We start from the raw sequence: 18,134 nt of genomic DNA on the forward strand, positions 1-18,134 counted from the left end.
AAGTAAAATTTTATTGGAACACAGCCACCCCATTTCTTTAGCTTTTGCATGCTACAACAGCAGAGCTGAGTATTTAGGACAAAGAAGGTATGGCCCACAAAACCTCAGCTATTTATTTACACTCTGGCCTTTTACAGAAAAAGTGACCCCTGATCTAGATAAATCCTGGCTGATGGTTATAAATCATTATATGAAATGTGCATAATGCAAACTATAGGGTTGTGTAATTTAAAACTTTGACTTCAGCTACTGTTTATCATAGTTTTAAAAGGCAATTTTTGGAGCAAATCCAGTTTCCATGAGATATGTAGGGTGTGGCTTTGGCATCAGAAGACCAGAGGTGTAATCTTACGAGCTCCATTATCCCCCCTAGTGGATTACTGTACGGTTTACTTACAAAGTTTCAAAATACTGAACAGCTTTTTTAAAATTATTAATTATTGGCTGTGTTGGGTCTTAGTTGCTGCACGCGGGCTTTCTTTAGTTGCTGCAAGCAGGGGCTACCCTTCGTTGCGGTGCGCGGGCTTCTCATTGCGGTGGCTTCTCTTGTTGCGGAGCACGGGCTCTAGGCGAGCGGACTCAGTAGTTGTGGCACGTGGGCTGAGTAGTTGTGGCTCGCAGGCTCCAGAGCGCAGGCTCAGTAGTTATGGCACACAGGCATAGTTGCTCCGCGGCATGTGGGATCTTCCCAGACCAGGGCTCGAACCCGTGTCCCCTGCATTGGCAGGCAGATTCTTAACCTCTGCGACACCAGGGAAATCCCCGGAACGCCTTCTTTGCCCGTCTTATCCCAGGGATCAGAGGTCGGATGTCTCCTACACCTAGGCAGATACTGACAGGTCCTGTACAAGGCCTGGGCAAGTCTAGCCACCTCAGGGCGCATTTCTGTTCCCTTTCCTGAAGCTCAGCGAACAGAGACGAGACTAGGCTCCGAGGGACCAGCACGCCCCTATCTCCCAGTAAAGCCACATTCCTGTCACTCTTCCGGGTCTCTTCCTCCGGTCCCGCTTCGCCCTCAACGTCGCACAGGTGACCTGAACCATCTAGGGCGCGGAAAGGCGGGGTCAGCCTCGGCAGCCAATCAGGGCTCGGCCCCTAGCCCAGCCAATCGGGCCGGGCCAGTTGGGGCTTAGCCAATCCGGCCGGAAGAGGAAGACCTGGGATAGTGCCTGCGCTTCTCGCTGCCAGCTTTGGGTGGCGCTACGTGGGGTCAGCTGGTGCCGGCCGCGGTCCTTGCTCGCTCGCTTGTTCCCCGGGAAGCCCCTGGTGTGCCGTCCCCGAGGCCATGGGGCGGCAGTGGGGGCCAGCCATGAGGGCGGCCGAGCAGGCGGGCTGCGTGGTGAGCGCCATCCGGGCTGGGCAGCCCGAGGCGGGCTCGTGGAGCTGCAGTGGGGTGATCCTGAGCCGCCGCCTGGGCCTGGTGCTGTGCCACGGGGGCATCTTCACCCCCTTCCTGAGGGCCGGCAGCGGGGCGCTGACCGCGGCCGGCGCCGCCTTCCTGCCCGGCGACAGTTGCGGCGACGACCTGCGCCTGCACGTGCAGTGGGGCCCAACGGCCGCGAGTCCGGCAGGCCGCGCGGAGCGGGGCCGCCCGGGGCTGTACACGCCCCAGTGCGCCGGCCTGGAGCCCGGCCCGCCCGCCCGGTTCCGCGGGCGGCCGCTGCAGCCCCCGCGCCCCGCCGAGCTGCTGCTGCTGTTGAGCTGCCCGGCCTTCCGGGGCCACTTCGCGCGCCTCTTCGGCGGCGAGGCGGCCAAGCAGTGGAGCTTCGCGAGCGCCGCACCGGACGACGAGGTGTCGGAGGAGGAGGAGGAAGACCAGCTGAGAGCGCTGGGCTGGTTCGCTCTGCTGCGCGTGCGGCCGGACCCGGAGAAGGAGGCGGAGGCGGAGGAGCGCGGGCCGGTATTGGCCGTGGCGCCTCTCGGGGCTGTGCCCAAGGGTGAGCCGCTGGTGGCCTGCGGCTCCCCGTTCGGGGCCTTCTGCCCCGACATCTTTCTCAACACGCTCAGCTGCGGCGTCCTCAGCAACTCGGCCGGCCCCCTGCTGCTCACCGACGCGCGCTGCCTACCAGGCACCGAGGGTGGCGGCGTGTTCGAGGCGCGACCTGCGGGGGCGCTGGTGGCGCTGGTGGCGGCGCCCCTCTGCTGGAAGGCCCGCGAGTGGGTGGGCCTCACGCTGCTCTGCGCCGCCGCCCCTCTCCTCTGCGCCGCCCGAGCGGCCCTCTGCCGCCTGCACCCCGGCGCCGCCGCCCTGGCCGCCTTCCTACCGCATGAGATGGGCTCCCCGTGGGGCCTGCCCCTCCGAGACCCCGGACCCCCCTGGGCAGCTGCGGCCGTGCTGGTGGAGTGCGGTTCCGTTTGGGGCTCCGGAGTGGCCGTGGCACCCCGCCTCGTGGTGACCTGCCGGCATGTGGCCCCTCGGGAGGCGGCCAAGGTCCTGGTGCGCTCCACCACCCCCAAGTAAGGCCCACAAGGTTGCCCCCACTCCACTCCCTCACCAGCTGTCATATCTGGATCTCAGGTCATAATCCTGAGGATTATGGAGGCCTTCTGGTCTCAGGCTCAATGCTTGGTGGTGCAGTGTGCTTAGAGACCTGGGACCCTCCCCTCATCCTTGGCACCCAGAACCCCAGAGTAGGGGGTTCTGGACCTCCTGGCAAGGGGTGAATGGGGCTTGGGCAAGATGACAAGCAACTCTGGGGAACTGTGGGGTGGTCCAGCATCCCTGGCTAGGCATCTTTGAGCTTCCCCTCCCAGTCTGAATTCCTTCTGGGCAACTTCTCTGTCTCATCTTTGTACCCACACACCAGAGGCCCTTGAATAGAGTCTTCCTAACCCTGCCCTCTTTCCCCTGAATGCCATAGTGAAGCCCCAGGGGCCCAGGATGCTACCCTCCTGGGTTAGGAGAGGAGCCTGTTACTCTTACTTGATTTATCTCTTAGATCTTAACCAGAACTTCTCTTCTGGATCAAAATGAACAGATACGTGGTTCCACCTAATTAGAATGTGGGAGTGGGGGCCAGGCAAATATATTTTGAACAATCATTGAGTGCTCTTGGCAGCCAGGTTGGGACTTCAGACAGTCATTTGTTCCCTCTCTGCAGGGTGAGCACTCTTACCCTCCTTTACTTTGACTTGCTGTGACAGTGGAGACAGCAGCCTTGGCTTCCTGGCTTGGTTTTCTAATACATGTTCTGTTTCTTCTGTAGTCCCAGGTGCTTGACTTAGGCCAAAGCAAACACTTGGTGTTTGCGCCTTGGTGTTAATGCTCCTTGGTGTTAATGCCTGTTGTTCTGTCCCTGGCTCAGCCTCTCAGCCCAGACCTTTCCAAATTCCTCTATTGAACTCCTGAGGTTAACCCAGCCCTGCTTTGCCATAGAGTCCCCTCTGGCAGCCACCTGGACAGCCATGACTTTATAGGGAAGACTGATGATGAGAATTTTCCTCTATGTGTGGTCCCCAATTCCTCACCCCTCCACCTACCCCCACATACTCTTGGTTCTAGGGAACACAACAGGTCTGCTGGAAGCTACCCCTGCAGAGTGTGTAGTAGGAAGCCCCTGTGTAATCTTGGGCAATTTGCTGAATCTAAGTTGCTTTCCCATGACATGTAAAGTCTTGGAACAGCCTGCCACGTAGTAAGAGTTATAGAAGTGCTGGCATTTATGTAAACAGGGACCCAGAGGGATGAAATCGTATCATGTCTGCCCCCCACCTGACAGGATTGTTGGTATCAAATGAGGCAGTAAAGGAAAATGCTGAGAATGTTTGCCCTGGCTCCTGCCACTAGCTATGTGACCTTGAGAAATTACTCAGCCTCTCTGGGCCTCAAATGCACCATCCAAAATGGAGATAATACCAGTGCCTAGTTCATAGGGCAGCTGTGAGGACTAAATGAAATGATGTCCATAGAACATTAACACCAGGCCTGGCCCACAGTGCCCCCTAGGTGTCAGGTGTTTGTGATGATGGTGACGCACCGGGAGCTTTACACAGGAGTACCCTGCAGTTGGTAGAGCATGTTTGGAAGTTCCACTGTGGATGTGCCCAGAGTTGCATGCTGGTATGTTTCAGGGCTGACACCAAATCTTTTGAGTCCCAAGTTCATGACTTTTACTGTCACTCTCATTATTTTGCTTCCTCCCCGTGCCGAGCGTTCAGAAAGCTAGCCTGTCATTTTGTTTTCCTTGTTCCCAGGAGCACCGTAATCTGGGGACATGTGGTATTTGCCACCCAGGAGACATCTCCCTATGATATAGCAGTGGTGAGCCTGGAGGAAGATCTAGATGGTGTCCCTGTACCTGTGCCCGCTGAGCATTTCCATGAAGGTAAAGGACAGAGGGGTTCTCTGGTCTGGGGTGAACCTCAGGAAGGAAAGTCAGTGTTGGGCGCTCTAACCCTGCAGATCAGGGGCCAGTCCCACAGGTCAGCTCCCTTCCCCACCCCTGCTGGAGTAATGAGTCAGGCTGGCACCTTGTTACATCCTGGTTATAGGGCTTTGGCCGGAGTTGCTCTTGGAGGCCTCCCTGCTCACGCCCAGCATGCCTAACGTCCTGGGGGGCATGTGGAATTCCCAGCGAAGGGTAAGGCACACCTTTCCTGAGGCCCCACAGCAGTGTAGTGTGTTGAGCCTTGGGGTCTCCTTATAACACTGCAGGCTGGTCTGAGAGATGTGTACTTTTGAGGCTCCCATGGCATGATTTGAGTAAAAGGCTTTGTGATGCTGCCACAGAAGTACCAGAGGTCTCGCTTTGTGGATGTCGTATGCTATAACGTAATAACAAGGATTACAAGCTCTCTGCTTTGGCATCTTCTGCCATTTATTAGCCCCGTGTCCTTAGGCAACTTAGTGAACTCTGCCTCAGTTTCCACATCTGTAAAATGGGGATAATGCTCCCTACTCCTGGGCCTTGTGAGGAATGGGTGAGATATTGTCTGTAAAGCACTTGGGGAAGGAAAGTGGTGCCCGCTTTGTAGTCATCATCACCATTTTAGTTTTACCAAGAGACTTCTTAGTCTCAGGAGGTGAGTGTTAATTTCACAAACATTTATTGAGCCCCTGGCTAGGTGCTGGGAATCCTAAAAAGTGACTACCCAGTCCAGCAGGGGAATGAGGGCTGGAGAACAGCCTGATGCTGAAGAGAAGTGGTTGAGCAGATACAGTGCTGGGAGCTCAGTGGAGGTCCCGGCCTGTTCCTGTGGGGGGCCTGGGGAAAGTTCTCATGGAGGCAAGAGTATCTGAGCAGAAACTCAAACGGCAGAGAGGGTTTAGAAATTTGGAGTGGCCAGGGAGGGGGTTGGGGAATGTGTGAGTCCTGCCAGACAGAGGAGGCTCCCCAGCTTAACCCTTCTTCCCTCCCTGGCAGGCGAGGCTGTCAGTGTGGTGGGCTTCGGTGTCTTTGGCCAGGCCTGCGGGCCCTCGGTGACCTCAGGCATCCTGTCAGCTGTGGTGCAGGTGGATGACACACCAGTGATGCTTCAGACCACGTGTGCTGTGCATGGTGGCTCCAGTGGGGGACCTCTCTTCTCCACCTGCTCCGGGGACCTCCTGGGTAACCAGCTCCTTGGTCCTCTCCCAGCCTTCCCCTTGCCAGAGCCTCAGTCCCATCCTGCGAGTGCTTGGTTTCCAGCCCTGGGAGCCACCCTCTGTCTGGAAAGATGGTGGGCCTTATGCACAGAGGTAGTTAGCCAAGGTTTTCAGGCTCTTGTGCTTCTGAGGGTGGAGAGGGACAGAAGCTGAGCTTGGAGGGAAGAGATCTGAGTTCTGGTCGCTTCTCTGCCACTGAGCCACTGCGCAACCTTGGGTAAGTCACTTAATGTCATTTGATCTGTGAGACTCAGGAGTTGGATTAGTCCAAGGGTCACAAACTCGAAGCCTACAGAGGCTGGGCTGTTAAAGTGAATGAATGAGTGAGTGAGTGAGTGAGTGAAGACAGCAGTGAGTGGAGGGCAAGGGGGAACTGGGGTGAACACCACTCAGCTCTAGTACATTGTTGCCTCATTACAAAGATATGTGGGCCTAACGCTGGCTGACTCCAATTTTTCACAAGCAGCTGTGAACCTTTTTTTTTTTTTCTCAGAATTCCTAACCACACCCCCATGAGAAACGAATTTACCAGCTAGAGAACAGTGTTTGAGCACGTACGGTTCTTTTTATCTTTAGCCTTAAAGTGTCCAGTCAAAACGCTCTTTTCCAAAGTTTCTTAGATTAGCTCCTTCCCCTTCCCCTTCAGTATAGTTATGTGATTCATTTGAAATAGAGTTAGGTACATTTGTCCTAGTCTGCATTCCATTTTTCTCCCATATACTGGTTGACCTTTTAAAAGATATATACCGATAAGTGGACACAGAAATAAATGTAGATGTGTGTATGCATGACTTAGTGTATGTGTGTGTGTGTGTGTGTGTGTGTGTGTAGATATATGTGACTCCTAGCTCAGTCTGCTGAGAGGGGCTAGAAGCAGTGACATCCATTTGTAATGAGCACAGCGAGAGTTCAGATCTTGGTTTCTAAGAGTCATTCTCTAGGGCTGCCTTGTGGTGCTGGAAAGGAGGGAGGGGTAGCAATAACAGCAGCAGCAAAATGATGGGCACGTCAGGTGTTGAAAGAGCTAGGAGATGACGTGAAGGAGCTCCTGCTGGAACAGCTTGAGCAGCAAAACAAATGGTAGCAGTTTTGGTTTTCAGAAGAATTCCCATTAATGAATGTAGAAGAAATGAGGGAAATAGAAAATCACTATTAGGACACCTCGGTAGGAGCTGCTGCCGACAGGATCCATCGATGAATGCCAAAATCAGTAGGCAAAAGTTTAAGTAGAAACAAGATAACTGCATAATCCTAAAATATTTTGTACTTACCAAGAGGGTAATAGTAAGTCTACAGCGGAGAAACCTGGCAGATACCACCCAAGTAATGAAGGTTAACATCGCAAGCAGTGCTTATAGTCAGCACACATTTCCTGATAGCATGCACTGAAAGGGACACATTGCTTCTATGGTTTTCTTCTCAGTGATGTTTAACCTCAATCTTATCATGAGAAAACATCAGGTAAACCCAAATTGAGGGACATTCTACAGAATAACTGACCTGTACTCTTCAAAGTGTCAAGGCCATGAAAGATAAGGAGAGACCGTGGAAGTGACCCAGATGGGAGGAGACCTAGGAGACATGACGACTAAATGCCATGTGGGATCCTGGATCAGAAAAAGAGCATTAGTGCAAATACTGGTACATCCAAGTGAGTTCTGTACTTTAGTTAATAGCATTTCACCAAGGTTAATTTCTTGGTTTTGATGAATGCTGTATGGTGACATAAGGAAAAGCTGGGTGAAGGGTATACAGGAATTCTGTACTATTTTGGCAAGACTTCTGTTAAGTCTAAAATTGTCTTCAAAAAATTCATACACATGCACTGAGCAGGCCAAACAAAAGTTCTGTGTGGGTCTGATTCATTTATTCAGTCACTCAGCTAGTATTTGTTGAGGTCGTCCTTTGCCAGGCACTGTTCCAGGTACTGGGGAGACTGCATGGACAGAACACAGCAGTCCTGCCCTCATGGAGCTGAAAGATAACAGAAGTTGGAGAGAGGGATAACAAAACAAGTGAAACATGGGGTATTAGATACTGATAGTGTTGGGGAGAAAGTAAAGCCAGGAAGGAGGACTGAGGCATGAGGAGCCCGTGTCCATGAATGAAGCCTGGTGCCTGTCACTACGAGGGGGCTTCAGGCAGGTCTAGGGCCTCCAGGCTGGAGGTGAGCCTCCCTCCCCTGTCCCCTGGCTCACACCCTCTTTTCCTCTCTGGCTCCTGAACAGGCATCATCGCCAGCAACACCCGGGACAATAACACGGGGGCCACCTACCCCCACCTGAACTTCAGCATTCCCATCACGGTGCTCCAGCCGGCCCTGCAGCGGTACAGCCAGGCAGGCGACCTGGGCGGCCTCCGCCAGCTGGACCGCGCCCCTGAGCCAGTGAGGGTGGTGTGGCGGCTGCAGCGACCCCTGGCAGAGGCCCCGCGGAGCAAGCTCTGAAGCTGTGGCACCCCTCTAGAGAGAAGAGCAACCATCTGATGCCATGGGGAGCACTGAGGCTGGTGGCCTGAGGACCCTGACACGGCACACCCCAGCCAGGCTGCATCCCCATCACCACCCACCTTGCTCAGCTCTGGAGTCTGGACCAAACTTCTCTTTAGCCCCCACGGATCTCTCACCTGCCAGCCCGTTTTGGGGTGCTTTCTAGAGCCGCCACCTCTCTCTTCCCCCAACACTAGGCTCAGCTCTGTTCTTTCCTCTTCTGGGGAGCGCAGTACAACCGTACAACAGACAGACCTGGTCCTGACAGACAGATGTTACTGGAAGGCAGGCCCAGCCACGGTTCCCTGTCTCCTGAGGGTCACTGGGCACCTGCAGCGGCGGCTTCCCTGGGGCCTGGGCTCCTCTCTGCTCTCCTTCAGAATGGGGCTGACAGCACTGGGGCTTCCTCAGAAAACCTCAGCAGAGAGGCCCTGCTCTGAAGACCAGAGGCGGAAGGGAAAGAGCATCTTCCTGTTCTGCTGGACCAGCGGTGGCGTCCCCGAAAGCCAGGACTCCCGGCTTTTCATGTGTCGGGTGCCCTGACCTACAGGGGCACGCTGACACAGTGCCTTAATTTTCCGGCCCGTAAAGTGGCTCTCAGGGGTCGGGGTGGGGGGGGGTGGGGTAGAATGTGTCTGGTTAGGGTTTGGGAATAAACAGGACCTTCGAGGGACAGGACCTACTTCTAGATATAAGCTTCTTTCTTTTCCTTCTTTGTTTTGAGAGTTGAATGGGGAATAGGAAAGCAGCAGGAACAGAAATATACCTTTCCATCCTGCTTTCTCAGGGGGTTTGATCTCACGGGACACTCTTGCGCCAGACTAGTCCTGGCAGCTGGCCGTGGTGCCAGTTAGCACTGGGTGGGGCTTGCAGATCCCAGACGGCGGTGGCCTTGGCCTGGCAGCAACTGTTTACAGGCTGCCTGGATGGACCCAGGCCAGTGCCAGGTCCTGGAACGGATGGGAGTTGGGGAGTTCAAAGGTGAATGAGGCCAAGGCAGGCCCTAGGAACTAAGACCAACCCTGGGAGTCAGGAACATGCACTGTGTGCCCAGGGCCCTGCCTGTGTAGGCCGTCAAGAAATGATGGTTAAATCACTGACAGGTTGAATGCCATTGGGGAATGACTGGGGGAGAGGGGGCTAATCTAAGCAGAGAGAATTGCTGGGAGTACTTTGTTTCTAACATCTGTTTGCTGAGCACCAGCTCTGGGCAACCACACAACACCCCTGAGACAGTTGTTCCCCTCTGTGTGGATTAGGAATGGGGCCAGAGGGCAAAGTTAGCTTGAGAGAAATCCTGTAGTAAATTTATGGAGGTGGGGAGGGAGAGCCGAGTTCTGACTTGGCTGCAAGTGGGAAGGGGAGGATTTATCCCAGCATGTGTGGGTACCAAGGAGCTCAGGCTATTCCGGGGAGACTGGTGTGTCACCCCGTTAGTGGAATGAGCAGGGCGTCTCTGTCCTGTTCAGGTGGAAGACCACGTCCAGGGGCCCAGAGCAGGGAGGGTCAGGCAAGGATTCATGCAGCTGAACACTGAGGGGAGAGTAGGTGTTTACCAGATGGAAACAGGAAACAGGGAGGGTGTCCAGATTGAGGGCAGTGGGAGCTGGGACAAGGAAGTGTGAAACTACATTTGTGTGTCTGGCCATGCTAAGTGGAGAAGAGATTGGAATGGAGGCTGGGGAACCAGTGACAATGGCCCTGGTGACGGGGAAGATGGCCACAGCAGGCCTGGTGGGCATAGAGATCAAGCATGACACAGGAGCTGGACCTGACTGGATGTGGGGCAATGCAGAGAGAGAGAAGGGTCAAATGGTGCTGGGTCTCTAGCCAGGATAGTGATGAGTGGCTGACACGTTTAGGGACGAGATGTTTCCTTGGGTGTCCGTGGGATCTCAAGTAGAGAGGCACAGCAGGCTGTTAAGTGGATGAGTTAGGATAGCGCCATAAAAGGTTCCCTCTCCCCCATCTCAGTGGCTTAATACAACAGAAGTTTGTTTATTGCTCATGTAAAGTCCAAAGTCACGCACCTGACCAGGAAGTGGGGGAGGATGGCTCCTGTGCAGTCCTGGTTGAGGGACCAAGCTCCTTCCTTCTTGCGGCTCTATCACTGGGTCTGGGACCTCAGATCCTCTGCCAGGTCTTCTGTACCTGGATGGTGGATGGGGGAAGAGAGAGAGGAGAAGATATTCCTGCTTCTTTTTAGAAAAATGATTTTATTTTGAAGCAGTTTTAAACTTACAGAAAAGTAGCAAGAATCCCCACGCGCCCTTCCCCCAGACACCCCATACCATTTGTGCCATATGCCCCAGTGATGTTCTCTGTAACAAAGAGACCTCATTTGGGATCATGAGTTCTACCCACTTGCCATGGCTGTCTCCCCTTTGACTTGGAGCAGCTCCTAAGGCTTTCCTTGAGTTTGATGCCCTTGACCTTCCTGCAGAAAACAGGGCAGTCATTTTGCAGAATGTGCCTTAGCTTGGGTTTGTCCACACTTCCTCATGATTAGATTTGGGATATGCATCTTTGGGATATAACATTAGTGATGTTGTCTTATCATCATGTTCTACTGGGTGGTGCATGATCTTTATTTGTCAAATTATAGATGATAACCTTGATCATTTGAGTAAGATGGTGCCTGCTAGGTTTCTCCACTGTAAAGTTCCTTTTTTTCTTTGTAATTAATAAGTATTTGTGTGGCAGTATTTGGAGACTATGTAAATATCCCCATCCCACTTTCATCTACTATGCTTAGCACCCACTGATGTCCCTTGGCTGAATAACTTTAATGTTTGCCCAATGGAAATTTTTTATTTTCATTTTTCCTCCTACATTTATTCGCTGGCTTTCTATTGTAAGTAAAAGCTTTCCCTCCTCTCTGTTTAATTATATCTGTGTGGAATCATGGATTCATAGTTTATTCAATGGATTATAATCTATTGTTATCATTATTTTGATGTTCCAATTGTCCATATTGACCAGTGAGAGAGCTCCTTCAAACTAGCTTCTGTGTTCTTTTGACATCTCCCCATCATTCTTTGAGCACTTCCTTCAGAACAAAATGTTGTAGACTTACTTTGTACTTTCCCTGGAATCAGCCACTTCTCCAGTGTCCTCTTTACTAGAGAACGGTATTTAGAAGCAAAGATCTAGGTACTAGGTGTGCTTCTTACTCTGAGGTGTTGCTGCTCCCAGGCCCTCTCGGTAGACAGACCTTACATCTATATTTATTTCTATCTCCATATGTTGCAAGCCATGCCACGCGTTAACACTGATAGTTCCAATTTGATACCACAAGTTCAATACCACAAGGTTCATTCTAGCTCTCCCCTTTGCATATTGGTACTTCCCTCCTGTCAGTGAGAAACACAGCTACATTATCCTCAATATATTAACTTGTTTGCTCCATCCCTTGCATGTAGCTAGTCTTCTGACCCTGTCAGGCTGCCCCTGCCACTCTGCTCTGATGCTGCTCTTATACGGGTCACCATTACTGCTCCGCACAAGCCTGCCTCATGATTTTTTTGACTTCATTTTTTGACAGAGGTAGAGCCGGAGCCTGCAAGGGGGCTGAGAAGAGACAAGCAGAGGCACAGGAAGAAACCCAGGGAGGCTAAGACCTAGGTCAGCAGGGCAGACACCAGAATCTGTTTTCCTCTCTTTGTGGCCATACACTAGACTGCATCTCCTGGCCACCCTCACGGTCAGGTGTGTCCGTGAGTTCCAAAGGGCAGAAAGGAGGTGTGCCACTTCCAGGCCTGGCCTATATGAAACTTCTACCTGGCCTTCTCTGCACCCTATCCCCTGTCCCTGGTGGGAGTAGAGGCATCCCTTAAAAGAGACCTTTGGGGGCTTCCCTGGTGGCACAGTGGTTGAGAGTCTGCCTGCCGATGCAGGGGACACAGGTTTGTGCCCCGGTCTGGGAAGATCCCACATGCCGCGGAGCGGCTAGGCCTGTGAGCCATGGCCGCTGAGCCTGCACGTCTGGAGCCTGTGCTCGGCAACGGGAGAGGCCACAACAGTGAGAGGCCTGCGTTCCGCAAAAAAAAAAAGATCTCGTTGAATCTTTTCTACAGTGATTCGGGTAGGTGCTAATATTTGCATTAAATAGGTGAAGATGGATTATCTGTCACCAAACTGGCTTGATCCTACTTCCAGTTTGTAGCTTGCAGCAGTACATTTCTTGACAGATCCGAGTGCTTTCTTCTTCTCCCTGGACTCCGCTCCTGCCCAGTTTACCCAGTTTCAGGCAGCCCTCCCATTGCCCTGTCTTTTCACCCTCCAACATAACTCAGACCTCACTCTTCAGCTTAAAACCCATCAGTGGCATCCCGTTGCCCTTGGGATCACACGGGCAGTCTTTACCAGAACCTGGAGGCTTGTGCCACCCTGCCACATTGGGCCACTCTGTCCCCGACCACTTCTGCAATGCCCCTGCTCTCAGCTATTTATCCTGCCTTGGTCTTTGCACACCCAGAGCATACTTGCTTTCTCTCTGCCCAGGGCTAACTTCTCAACCTTGGAGAGAGGCCTTGGCACCCTTCTTTTGCCCCCGGTCTTTCTTACTGCAATTAGTGATACATATGTTTTATTGTTGTTTAGTATTTTTTCCTAGTATTACCTGGAGGAAAACAGAAACCATGCCTGCATTGTTCTACATTTTACAACCCCTCACTCCCACCCCTCACGCCCAGCACAATGCCAGGCGTGGAGTAGGTGCTCAACTGGGTTTGCATTTTTGTTTATATGTGTGAAGGCAGGAGGCTGGTGATCCGTCCGAGATCGCACAGCCAGTGCCGGGGCCCGCGCTCTAAAGGCTGGAAAGGCGTCCGGCAAGGGAGCCGGACCGAACTTTGAGCAGAGTCCGAGGGGCCGGGGCAGCGCGGGCGTCCTCGACAGTAGCGGTCGAGTGCTAACGGTCGGGTCGATTGGCTTCCCGGGCCGGCGGCGCGGGCGGGCCGGAGGCTGCAGTTCCCCGGGGCGCCGCCGGGGGCATAGCCGAGGCTGGAGGGCAGACGCGCCGAGGCTGGAGAGCAGACGCGCCGAGTCACGCCGGCAAGGGAGGGGCCTCCGGCCCGGCGGCGACCACGGGAGCTGCTGACAGGAGCGGGAGCCGGAACGGGAGCCGGAACGGCAGCCGGAACGGCGGGAGGCCGCTGGCAGGTGAGGGGCGCGTCGGGCGAGCTCTGCGGGACCCCCGCGCCTGCAGGGCCCCAAGAAGCCGAAACAGCGTCCGGGGCCGGGGAGGAGAGGGCGGTCGTCTAGGACAGTGGTCCCGAATCTTTTTGGCACGAGGGACCGGTGTCGTGGAAAAAAACTTTTCCACGGACGCCGGGGGCGGGGTGTGGGTGGGAGGGGAACGGTTCAGGCGGTAATGCGAGCGATAGGGGGGATGCAGAGCGGCAGATGAAGCTTTGCTCGCTCGCTCGCCCGCCGCTCACCTCCTGCTGTGCGGCCCGGTTCCTAACAGGCCTAGGACTGGTATAGGTCCGCGCCCCCAACCCCTGGTCTAGGATGAGGGACTGAGGCCTGCACCAACCCAGGTCCCTCAAAACTCAACGGGGAGCTTTGCTCCCAGTGAGGACGGAGCAAACTCGCCTCCTCCGCGTCCGCTCCCCGCCCCCCAAATCCCTGCTAAGTCTTCCTAAGTAAGACAAACCCCCCCGTCACCCCCCCCCCAAATCCGGGGAGGGCTCCGAGGGTCGCCGCTGGGCGGTGGAAGCTGCTGCGGGGCGGACGGAAGCCCGTGTCACAGGCAGGAGGAAAGCCTCAGTGTCCAGGAGGAAAATGCCTGGGGTTACCCAGTGCCCATAGGCTCCAGGGTGCACTGGGAGGTCCTGCTTCTCCACGGAGCCCCAGCTTCCACCGGGGCACTAAGGCCAGAGGTGGCCCAACTAACTCTGGTGGGGCCGCAGGTTGGGGGGAAGCCCAGGACTCCTGATCCACCTGGGAGCTGCTTTTAGTGCCTGATGTTGGGCGCTTTTCTTTCAACAGCACCCACTAAACACACCCTGCCTCTCCCCTCTGATTAGACTTCCTTTGACCCTTGGTTGTACCGTGAGGGTGGGGAGGGGAGAGGTGCTTAGGAGCTGACGGTCCCACCGGAGGACAGGCACAGGGCAGAAGGTCAGACATAGTTTGTGAAGGGGCTTCCAAGTTTGTGAAGGGGCTTTCAGGTGTCCTGGCTCTGCACCTTGTGTTCAAAGGCCAACATGTAAAATATGTAAATATATAAATTATCAAGGAGGCCTGCTTGGGTGTGTGTATGTGCCCCAAGCTTTCAGAGCCCTCCAAGGAAGACCGTCTGTAACCCTGCATCTAGAAGGTCCATTTCACAGGAGAAGACTGAGGCCCAGCTGGGCGGGGCCTTGCTCGGGACTACCCAGCAGTTAGGGAGGAGCTGGGTAGAGGGGGTGTGCTCCAGGGCCAGCCTGATCTTTGTGTCTGGTGGTGAAAAGAGGAAGCCAGGGTCCAGGCACAGATCATGGGGATGTTAAGGGAACCACAAAGTGACTGGCTCCCAGGAGACGGTACAAGTTGTGTGGCCTAGGCTTCAGCACCGGAGCCTGTATGACACCCACATGAGGCCGTCTGCCCAGAAGTGCCCTCTCCTGAGGGCATGAAAGGACAGCCCTCTTCAGACTTTGAGCCTCTTTCAGAAATTGGTCTTTTTGGGTTTTGTTCACCATGTGTTCCCTGGGGGACTGGTCTTGGAGTGCCCACTCTCAGCCTGGTCCCTGGGGTCCACTGAGGGAGGCTGCCCACCCCTCTGCCTTCGCCGGGTTGGAGAGATATATTCATGGTGCTTCAAGTCACACTGTAGGCCCTCTCATCCAGGATGGCCGCTCTGGACATGGCTGTGGAAATCTACCTTGGGAGTCACTGGTGAGCGCTCAAAAGCTCGGTGTTTTATTTGTAATCTCTATGAAACAATTCTGGGACGACATCTTTGCTTTGATCAGAGCCCACATGGTTCCACTGTGTGTCTTCTGAGGCATGACCGCCCCACAGCTTTGGCCTAAATATAACTTCCTTGCTTTTCAGTAGATTCCTAAAAGCCCTTTGTCTGTATTATTAGAGAAGAATCCCCCTGGGATCAGGCTGGGTGTCCTTGGCAGAGAAAACAGGATTTACTGAGAAAATTTGAGTGTAGACCATACTGTGTGTGTGTTGGGGGAGGGGCAAAGGCAAAATTACTTGTGAGTTGCTGGACAGTTAGGAATTGTTTTCTTGGACCTGCTTTTTTTAATAAAATTTATTTATTTATTTATTTATTTTTGGCTGCGTTGTGTCTTCGTTGCTGTGCACAGGCTTCCTCTAGTTGTGGCAAGTGGGGGCTACTCTTCGCAGCAGTGCGCGGGCTTCTCATTGCGGTGGCTTCTCTTGTTGTGGAGCGCAGGCTCTAGGTGCGCGGGCTTCAGTAGTTGTGGCACGTGGGCTCAGTAGTTGTGGCTCATGGGCTGTAGAGCACAGGCTCAGTACTTGTGGCGCACGGGCTTAGTTGATCCGCGGCATGTGGGATCTTCCAGGACCAGGGCTTGAACCCGTGTCCCCTGCATTGGCAGGCGGATTCTTAACCACTACACCACCAGGAAAGTCCCCTTGGACCTGCTTTTATGCTAACATTCCTGCATCTGGGAAGATTCAGTTAAGATTCTCTGTGCTCATTCTCTTGCCTTGATGGTCAGTAAATCAGATGGTAGGTTTGCAGTTCCTCAAAAAGTAAAATCTAGAGTTGCCATAGGACCCAGCAATTTCACTCCCAGGTATAAACTTAAGAGAATTTTTTGTTCACACAAAAAGTTGTACACAGATATTCATAGCAGCCTTATTCATATCAGCCAAAAGGTGGAAACAACCCAAATGTCCATCAACTGACAGATGGATAAACAAAATGTGGTATCTCCATACAATGGAATATTACTCAGCCATAAAAAGGAATGAAATACTGTTATAAGTTACAGCTTGAATGAATCTTGAAAATGTTGCACTAAGTGAAAGAAGCCAGACACAAAAGGTATGGAATAGGCAAATCTATAGCGACAGAAAGATTAGTGGTTGTCAGGGCCTGGAGGGAGGAGGGAATGAGGAGTGAATGCTAATGGATGTGGGGTCTTTTAGGGGAGGGGGTGATGGAAATGTTCTGGTATTAGATTGTGGTGATGGTTGCACAACTTTATGAACGTACTAGAAACCACCGAGTTGTACACTCTGAGGTAGTGAATTTTATAATATATGAAAAAAGATCTCAATTTAAAACATTAGATTGTAGGAAGCCAGCTCTGTCTTTAAAGCTTTATTATTTCATTTAAAAACATTCAAACGGTACAAAAAAGGGGGGGAAAAGCTCAAAGAAGAAAGTAAAAACATCATCTGGCAACCACTATTAGCATTTTGGTTTAGAGTGCAGATCTGGCCAGACTGTTGAGGATTGAACTGGGGCAAGTTACTGAAATTCTTTCCAAAATGAGGAGGAAACCCCACCTGTTCAACGCAAAGACATTGATAAAAGCGCAGTGGATGCTCACTGTTGTCATCATTACTTGTATGTGTGTATATGTAGCTAGGTGCCTGGGTCTGATGGCCCACAATGGAGATTAGGCTCTACATGACTTTCTATTATCTGACTTTTTGATGGACAAGCTTTTTTTTTTTTTTCCTAAGACTTTATGTTTTTAGAGTAGTCTTAGGTTCACAGCAAAATTGAGTGGAAGGCACAGAAATTTCCTATATGCCTCCTGCCCTGACACGTGCATAGCCTCTTCCATTATCTACATCACTCACCAGAGTGGTGTGTTTGTTACTGAACCTACATTGACATAATCACCCACAGACCATAGCTTACATTACGTTTCACTCTTGGTCTTGTGCAGTCTGTGGGTGCGGATGAATCGTGGACAAACTTTTCATGTAAAAAATCTTGCACTGTAAAATTGAATGTCTCCAGAATATTCCATTGTATGGGTGTGTAATAGTGTATCCTCTAATCTCCCGTTGGTGGAGGTTTCCATTGATTGATGGAGTCGCCCACTGATTGAGGCTGTTTGCCCAGCACTGCTGCTACATTAGATCATATAATTCAACATCATCAGTTGCACGCTTGCTTTTTGAGCACCTGCTGGGTGTGTGGCTAGGAGTGCTGGTCCATGGCTTAAGCCGATGATTTAGGTGTCTGGTGAAGTAGGTCATGGCCGAGCAGAGGGGAGTCTAGCTGTCCTCGGGTCCAGGTGAGAATTGGCATTGGAAGAGCCAAGGGAGAGGCGGGTGTCCAAGAGTGTTGGGCAAGGGAGGCTGCCGAGGAGAAAGGGTGGAATGGGCTGGAGTGCCACCAGGCCCCCATTCCTCAAGTGGGTGTGTCAGAGGTTAGTGGAGGAGAGAGAACAGATTTCAGGAGAGGCCTCAGTCGGCTTGTGGTGTAAAAGCGCCTCCCCTCCCTGGCCCAGCTATGGCAGCCCCTCCTGGGCCTGGGTGTGCCCTCAGGCCCCAGACTCTGCACAGGAACTCTAAAGAATCAATTCACCTTTACTGAGGGCTGTGCCTAGTTGGGTGAGGCCAGGGTTTGTCCTTTGGGGAAGCCAGTTAATGATCCTGGGGGGCTGGGGGAGCAGGGGTTCAACTCCTTTGGCTAACCCACTGCCCATCAGGCCTGTGCTGGGCTCACTGGGCTTTCTTCCCTGCGAGGGCCCCAGGGCAGCATGTAGGCCCAGACACTGACCTAGCATGACAGGCCCTCTGTGTGTGCTGTCTCCTGTCCCCTGCCCTCCTGGCTGCCCCACCTTGTTCCCTGAACCCCTCCCACCCCCTCCCTTCCTGCCACTGGACTTCTTGGCCTAAGCTGTTCCCTCTGTGAAGAAGGCCCCTGGCCCCAGCTGTTTTTCAGGGCTCCACCTTGAGTTTCCCTGGGTGGTCCATGGTGGACCCCTCTCCCCAACAAGCTGGGTAGCCTCTCTCAGGCCTGTGCCCCGCCAGCTTGGAAGCAGAGCTCTCTGGGTGTTTCTCTGACCTCTTCGCTGGCTGCTGGCCCCAAGGGCAAGCTGGCACAGAGGGGGCCGTGTTGAAGGG

General features: G+C 53.2%; 2 protein-coding genes across 8 annotated transcripts in view; both read left to right on the plus strand.

The window, feature by feature from the left end:
- Nucleotides 1-1,149: 1,149 nt before the first annotated feature.
- On the plus strand, nucleotides 1,150-10,963 carry TYSND1 (trypsin like peroxisomal matrix peptidase 1). 5 transcript variants are annotated; one of them, XR_003005998.1, is made up of 5 exons: nucleotides 1,150-2,457; nucleotides 4,195-4,325; nucleotides 5,364-5,549; nucleotides 7,100-7,235; nucleotides 7,813-7,947. XR_003005998.1 is itself a non-coding variant. In XM_024765526.1 (4 exons), the coding sequence occupies exons 1-4, from the start codon at nucleotides 1,286-1,288 to the stop codon at nucleotides 8,028-8,030; spliced, it is 1,707 nt and encodes a 568-aa protein (XP_024621294.1). In that variant the 5' UTR covers nucleotides 1,150-1,285; the 3' UTR covers nucleotides 8,031-10,963. The 5 variants fall into 5 exon arrangements, 2 of the variants coding, with proteins under 2 accessions (XP_024621294.1, XP_024621296.1); XR_003005996.1 differs by lacking the exon at nucleotides 7,100-7,235 and having other exon boundaries at nucleotides 5,364-5,801; nucleotides 7,813-7,915; XR_003005997.1 differs by lacking the exon at nucleotides 7,813-7,947 and having other exon boundaries at nucleotides 5,364-5,801.
- A 2,141-nt stretch (nucleotides 10,964-13,104) lies between these two features.
- Nucleotides 13,105-18,134, plus strand: part of AIFM2 (AIF family member 2, ferroptosis suppressor) — a 36,543-nt gene continuing 31,513 nt past the window's right edge. For 2 of the 3 annotated variants that reach the window (XM_024765532.1, XM_024765530.1), the window contains exon 1: nucleotides 13,105-13,235. The gene's annotated coding sequence lies outside the window, so the exon portion shown is untranslated. The remainder of the gene's footprint in view (nucleotides 13,236-18,134) is intronic. The other variant, XM_024765531.1, reaches the window with a different exon arrangement.

Source organism: Neophocaena asiaeorientalis, unplaced genomic scaffold (genome assembly GCF_003031525.2).
Source record: "Neophocaena asiaeorientalis asiaeorientalis breed wild unplaced genomic scaffold, Neophocaena_asiaeorientalis_V1.1 scaffold31, whole genome shotgun sequence".
NCBI classification, from domain to species: domain Eukaryota; kingdom Metazoa; phylum Chordata; class Mammalia; order Artiodactyla; family Phocoenidae; genus Neophocaena; species Neophocaena asiaeorientalis.